This window comes from Corapipo altera, unplaced genomic scaffold (assembly GCF_003945725.1).
Source record: "Corapipo altera isolate COAL_440 unplaced genomic scaffold, ASM394572v1 96, whole genome shotgun sequence".
Lineage (NCBI taxonomy): Eukaryota > Metazoa > Chordata > Aves > Passeriformes > Pipridae > Corapipo > Corapipo altera.
Window position 1 is genome coordinate 721,122 of NW_020884962.1, and position 6,861 is coordinate 727,982.

At 47.5% G+C, this 6,861-nt stretch overlaps 1 protein-coding gene across 2 annotated transcripts in view; it reads left to right on the forward strand.

The window, feature by feature from the left end:
• Positions 1–212: 212 nt before the first annotated feature.
• UPF1 (UPF1, RNA helicase and ATPase) overlaps positions 213–6,861 on the forward strand; it is a 22,385-nt gene continuing 15,736 nt past the window's right edge. For both annotated transcript variants that reach the window (XM_027664268.1, XM_027664269.1), the window contains exons 1-2: positions 213–524; positions 6,421–6,563. In XM_027664268.1, the coding sequence (XP_027520069.1) occupies positions 300–524; positions 6,421–6,563 (368 nt within the window). In that variant the 5' untranslated portion in view covers positions 213–299. The remainder of the gene's footprint in view (positions 525–6,420; positions 6,564–6,861) is intronic.

The window sequence follows — 6,861 nt, forward strand, 5'->3', positions numbered from 1 at the left end:
TCCCCCCCCACTCCCCTTCACCGCCACCCCCCCGACCGGCCCCCGCCGCTCCGCCGCCTCCGGTGGGGGGGGGACCCGCCCCGAGCGCCGGGTTCGTTTCTCTTGTCTCTCTGCCTTCTCTCTCCGTGTGTGTGTGTGGGGTGTGTGTGGGGGGGGTGTGTGCGTGTGGCCGGGGGGGGGCGGCGCGGCCTGGTGCGCGCGGCGGATCCCGCCGCTCGCGTAGCGCGGCCGCCCGGGCGCTCGCTGAGGGGGAAGGAAGGAGGGGAGAAGAGGCGCCCGCCGAGGGCTCCGCCGCCGCCATGAGCGTGGAGGCGTACGGCCCCAGCTCGCAGACCCTCACCTTCCTGGACACCGAGGAGGCCGAGCTGCTCGGCGCCGACACTCAGGGCTCCGAGTTCGAGTTCACCGACTTCACCCTCCCCAGCCAGACCCAGACGCCGCCGGGGCCCGGCCAGGCGGGGCCGCAGCAAGGCCAAGGCCCCCCCGGCGCGGGGCAGGGCCCGCCGGGGCCGCTGGAAGCGCAGGTGAGGAGGGTTTTTTGGGGGAGGTTCGTGAGGGGAGAGGGGGGTGTCCGGAAGGGGCCCGGGTTGGGGTCGGGCTTGGGCGGGGAGCGGGAGCCGCGTGTGGAGCGGGAAGGGGAGCGATGGATCCCGTTTTTGCGGTAAAACGACCGCAAAAAGCTCCGTGTTATTTCAGTTTTGTCTCGATTTTTTTTTCTTTTTTTTTTTTTTCTCTTTAAACGTGGCTTCGGTTGTCGAAAGTTGGGCGCTGAGGGAGTTCGCCTTTAATTTTTTATTTTTTTTTTTTAACTTCTCCTGGCTAAAATACGCTTCTGCTGTTTAAAATTTACGGGTTTCCTTTACCATTATTATTGGTTTTATCCTCCTTTTCTGCCGCCCCGCTCCGTTTGGGCTTTGCCTTGGAGGGGACAGTCGATATTGGCCTGAGGTTTAAGTTCTGCTTCCTCGTGACTTAAAAACAGGTTTTAGGGCCTGGTTGTTGTTTTTTTTTTTTTCTTTCTTTCTTTCCTATAACTCGGTATTAAAACCCATTCTATTTGTTTAGCAGTTCACAAAAGCGAAAGGAGGGAGGGAATTTAAGGTACATTTTATATTACGTGCTCACGAGTGAAGACGTTGTCACTGCTCCACCTTCTCTGTGTCTGTAGAAAAAGCGACAAAACCACGGAAAAACTCGTCCATATTTTTAAAAAAACTCCCACTTTTCCGCGTTTTATGGAAAGCTCAGTTTCAGTTACACTCGTGTTGTCCCTTTATTAACAATCAAACGCTTCCACATCATCCACGTGTTAAGGGCTGAGTTTAAAGAGGAGTTGAAAGTTTTAGGTGAGGGTTTTTTGTTGTTTTTTTTTTATTATCCCGGAGCCGATTTTTTTTTGTCGCCGGATTTGCGGCGTCGGGGGCCGCGAGAGGAGCAAAGGGGCAGCAGACCCAGCCCTGGGGATCCCCAGGTGGAGAGGGCAGGACTGGAGGGGTTTTTATCCTGTCCTGGGGGTTTATCCCGGGACAGAGTGAGTCACTTTTGGTGTCCGAAAGCGCTCGGTGACATCCTGGGTGGTGGCACAGGATGTGCTCAGGGCGGTGTGTTCAGAAGGCAGGGCCTGGGCTGTTTGTTTTATTTTCTTTTGCCTTCACGTTTGGGTGGAATTTCTCGACTTTCTGAGCGTTGAGAGAGCAGAATTATTTAGCACCGGTGGTAAAATCTTATCTGTGTACAGACTATACATGAATCAATTTAAAATTTCCAGTAAAACCTCAAATTTTTAAAGCTTTAATAGGTTATGATCACTCCAGAACTTCCCATTAGAGAACATATGGCCAGAAAAAGGAGAAAACCCACCCCAAAATAAGCCCCATAAGCTAAAAGACCAGACAAGAGGATTAATAATTGGTCTTTTTTTTTTTTAATTATTATTATTCTTTTTGTCTAAACATGTTTGAAAAGCCTTTGAAGTGAAAAGGGGAAAAAAAAAATATTAAAAGATCTGGAGAGCACATTCAGGTGCTGGTTTGTCTGGCAAAAAGGAAGGGATTTTTATGGTTGTTTTTTTTTTCCCTTTTAATCCTTTCTGCAAACTCTCGTGGTCATCCTGCTCTTCAGTTTTTGGGGAGGGTGTGGAGGGAGGATGGATTTATTTTGACAAGGCCCTCTCAGAAGTGGAATAAGAATGGTTTCCTCCTGAGCTGGAGTCAAACAAACCCCCTGGATCTGCTCAGACTTGCCCTTTCAGAGGCCTCACGGGTGATAAGATCAGAAATTAGGTGTGTGTTTGGTGTTTGGTTTTTTTTTTTTAAAAAGGTTCTGGGGAAAATTTTGCTGCCTTCAACAAAGTAACTGAAGCTTGTTGTGCCTTTTGGCAGGGGGAGTATTCAGTGATAGCTTCCAAACTGATCACATTTTCCTTAATTAAATATTATTCCCGTGATTATAATTAAAGCTAATTAAATAAATAGGTGAAGCTGCTGAAGGTGTAAACTTCTACTCTGCTGTTTCATGTCCTGGTGTTTAAAAAAAAAAAAAAAAGTAGTTGAGCAGTGCAGGGCACCTGATTTTTTTGGTTGGTTTTTTTTTTTGTAGGGAAATGTGATGGATTGGTCTCTAAAAATTTAGTTTATTTAGTTAATAAAGTTTATTTTGTATATTTAATTAATAGTTTAAGAGGCTGTTAAAACTGATTAGTGTCCAGTGGAAAAAGATAAAGGGCAGGCATTCTCTGCTGGTTTTAATTTAGGAAACTGTATGCCCATTGTTTACCTCTAATGAAATATATAAGAATGGATTTGCCTGAATATTTTAAGGTAAATTTAAAGGTTGCCCAGAGAAGCTGTGGCTGCTCCATCCCTGGGAGTGTCCAAGGCCAGGTTGGAGCACCCTGGTCCAGTGGAAAGTGTCCCTGCCCGTGGCAGGGGGTGGGACTTGTTGATCTTTTAATTTTTTCCCAACCCAACCCAATCCCTAATTCCCCGAAATTCTCATTTCTGCCTCGTTTTTCCCCTGCTGAGCCCAGGCCTGTCCCAGCAATGCCCCCGGTGTGGATGTGGGAGCTGAAGCTGCTGGAAGTGGTTGAAGGAAGCTGGGGCAGCCCTCAGGTTTTTTTTTTTTTTTTTTGGTCTAGACTCTGGAGGCTGGGTTTGATTTCCAGCCCTAACAAAGCCTTTTTTGTCTCAGCAAAATGACTTCTTGTTGCTCAGGTCCCATCTGGAAGCTCAGCCCAGGGTGGGGTGTGGGGGGAGAGTTCTCACCAAAAGAGCCACTTCCTCCTTTTGAAAGGGAAAGCAGATCAGCCTTCAGAGGGATTATCAGCCCCTCCACTAAATACCTCAGGGCCTCAGAGCGAAGAATCTACAAACAATAACTCAGATTATCCACCCAAGTCCAAAAATGCATATTTTCCTAACTATAATTCCAGGAGAATTCCCCAGATTGGGCCCATCTGGAAGTGCATCCCCACGGCTGCTGGTGCAAAAGTCCTTTTGCAGCCCAGCACCTCCTGAAGTGCAATTAATTTTCCTGTTCCAGCTTGAAATGCAGCACTTTCAAGTGTGGAAGTGCAGGAGGTGGATCCAGGTGTGCTCTCCTGGGGCTGGGTGGGGTGTGGGAGCCAGGGGAGCCAGCGGGAATCGGGCTGGGAATGTTCTCTGGGGACTCACACCTGAGGATCCTGGACTGGTTTGGGCTGGAAGGGACCTTAAAGCCCGTCCAGTCCCACACCTTCCACTCCCCCAGGCTGCTCCAGCCTGGCCTTGGACACTTCCAGAGATCCAGGGGCAGCCCCAGCTTGGACTTTATTGTCCCCCAGCCACTATTCCAGAGGCCAGAAAAAGGATCAGGGAAGTCCCAGGGGTGGTTCTGTGGCACCTCAGCTTTGGAGCTGCTCAACTTGCTGTGCCAGAAGTTGCAGCCAACACTTGGAAAATAGAGAAGTTCCCCTCCCTCCCTCCCTCTCACACACACACACACACACAAAACAGTTCCTGGTGCCAGATTTTTAATCCTGTGCACATAAAGTGACATCACAGGAGGGTTGGGAACAGTCACTTCCTCCTTGGGAGCCTGCCAGGGCCTCTGGCTGCTGCTGGATCTTCCCAGGACAGGTGACATCAGTGACATCAGTGACATCATCCCTGCCCAGCTGAGGGCAGGAGCTCGCCAGGGGGTCACCAGCAGGGTCACCTCGTGCACAGCTACAAGGAACTTGCAGTTATTTCTTCGTTTTCTGCCTTAAAAAGGAAAAAAAAACCCCAAAAAATCCTAAGAAAACTCAAGCTTTCCAATTGTATTCTGGCTCAGGGAATCCCAAGTTTTTAGGAGCACCCAAGAAATGTATTAAATGTATTGAAATGGCAAATTAAATTTGTCAGCTGGTGTGTATTAATAGTGGCTGTGGAACAGAAAAATGCACCTGTTTTGGGGTAGAAAAAATTAAAAAACCAGAATAGAAAAATGTGCCTGTTTTGGGACAGAAAAAACCTGGTAGTGCTGCTGCTGCTGCTGAGAGATTCAGCTGAACTTAAAGCTTCGGAATTCCACCTGTTCCACACTCAGTGATGGAGCTGTTGCCCTGTTTTATGAGAGGGCACTACCAGTTTCAAATGGATATATCCATTTAAATGGATATTTCTCTCCTCACACCCATGGAGATGCTGCTGCCCAGGGAAGCATTTGCCTTCCTCACACTGGTGGCTTCTGCTGCTGCTGCACCTCCTTCAGTGGGTTTTGGTATTTGTTGTTTTTTTTTCAATTCCTTTTTCCCCTCTGCTGATGGTTCCTCTTGGTGGATTCTCTCTGTTCAAAGCCATCCATAAAAAGAGCATTTAACTGTGTTTTATAAACACACCTCATTTCATTTGGAGGGGAGGAAACCAAGCCCAGTCCAGTCCCCAACTGCTGAGGGCAAGTGTGAAGTGGCTCCTGCTTGGTTTTAATTTTAACTCTTGCAGTTGGCTGTTCAATTTTAATATTGAAACTGCCTGGCCTGGAACCCAAAGGAGACTTTCAGAGGAGTGAGGTGGTTTTTGCTTTACTTGGGAGTCTCAACAGCTTGAAAATGCTGCAGCAACTGTTTCAATCAGATTTTTATTTTCTTTTTTTGGCTAAAGGTTTGGTGTTCTCACTGGGGACAGTTTCCTTTCAGATATCTGATAAATTGCATTAAATCTCAGTGCAAACCAGTTGTTAAAATGCTGTTTTCTCAGACAAAGGCCTGGAGTGATTTTTTTTTTTTTACCCTCCCATTTGTAGATAAATCTCATCCAACCAAATATATCTCTAAAACATTGGGAGGGGTAAATACACCTGAATTTGCTGTGATAGGGAAGTTACCTCAGCACTGATTCCATGTTATTATTGTGTAATCACTGCTGTCACTGTGGTGATCCCTTTCCCACCTTTTTCCACTCAAAATTAACATGGATTGTGACATACTAAACCCTCCTCAGGTTCTGGTGGGATCTTGGCTGAACAAGTCCAAGAATAAAGTGGCTGAGCACAGTTTTTGGGGGGTGCTGAAGGTGCTGAAGCCCCTCATGGCTGGAATGAGACCAGGACACCTGGGAGGCCCAGGAGGCACCACCTGGCCTGGCCATGGCAAAATTCAAGTGACATCCACACCCCTTTTGCTCCTTCCTGCTGGGAAATGTGCCCAAAAAAGGAGTTATTTTTACCAGGAAAAAGGCTTGGGGGAGGATGGGGGTGTAAAACTTGCTGACCCAGCACCAAATGGTGCAGAATTCCCTGGTTCTGGCACTGGTGTGTTCAAAAACAACAGGAATAAGTGAGGAGGGTCCTGTACAACAAAGATCCTGTTTTCAGGTGGATTCCTGAAATTAAAAAAACAAACAAACAAACAAAAAAAAAACAAACCCCCCCCCAAAAAAAACCACACAAAAAACAAACAAACAAACAAAAAACAAAACAAAAAAACACAACAGGAGGGAAAAAAAACAAAAAAACAACAGTATTTGATCCTGCTGGAATATTGTTTAAATGGAATTCTGTTATGTAAGGCTGTGGAAAAATGGAACTGCAGCAAAGCAATCTCCTTTTGGCAACTTTTTTTTTCCCCCCCTCACTTATCAGTTGGAGAGTTTAACTAATCCCAGGAAGCAGGAGGTAATGGGGCAGGTATTGATTAGGAGTTATGTAAGGCTGTGGAAAAATGGGACTGCAGCAAAGCAATCTCCTCTTGGCAGCTTTTTTTTCCCCCCACTTATCAGCTGGAGTTCAAATATTCCTGTAAAACAGGAGCTGATGGATTGATTCCATAAGGTGTGTAATGCTCTTAGGAACATTTTTCTTCCCTGTTGAGGATTTTAAACGTTTGCTGGGAGGAGTAGGGGTGGTTTTCCTTGGCTTTGTGGTGTTTTGGGGGCAGAACTGGAGCTCTGAGCTGTGTTCCAGGTGAATGGTCCCGATGGGATCCTGCAGAACGGGGCTGTGGATGAGAACGTGGCCAAGACCAGCCAGCTCCTGGCAGAGCTCAACTTTGAGGAGGATGAGGAAGACACCTACTACACCAAGGATCTCCCTGTGCATGCCTGCAGGTAAAACCCAGGCTTTATTCCCAGAGGGAAGGAGCATTTGGTGGGAATGAAAGGGAGATTTGGGTGTTTTGAGACCCTCTGAGCTCCTGGACGGACTTAGAGCTGCCACATCCACTCCTGGTCAGCTCTGAACTCCCTGGGGGAATAAAGACAAGGATCAGCCAACTTAGGGATGGCAGTGATGGGAGGGTCAGCTCTGAACTTCCTGGGGGAATAAAGATAAGGATCAGCCAACTTAGAGATGGCAGTGATGGGAGGGTCAGCTCTGAACTCCCTGGGGGAATAAACACAAGGATCA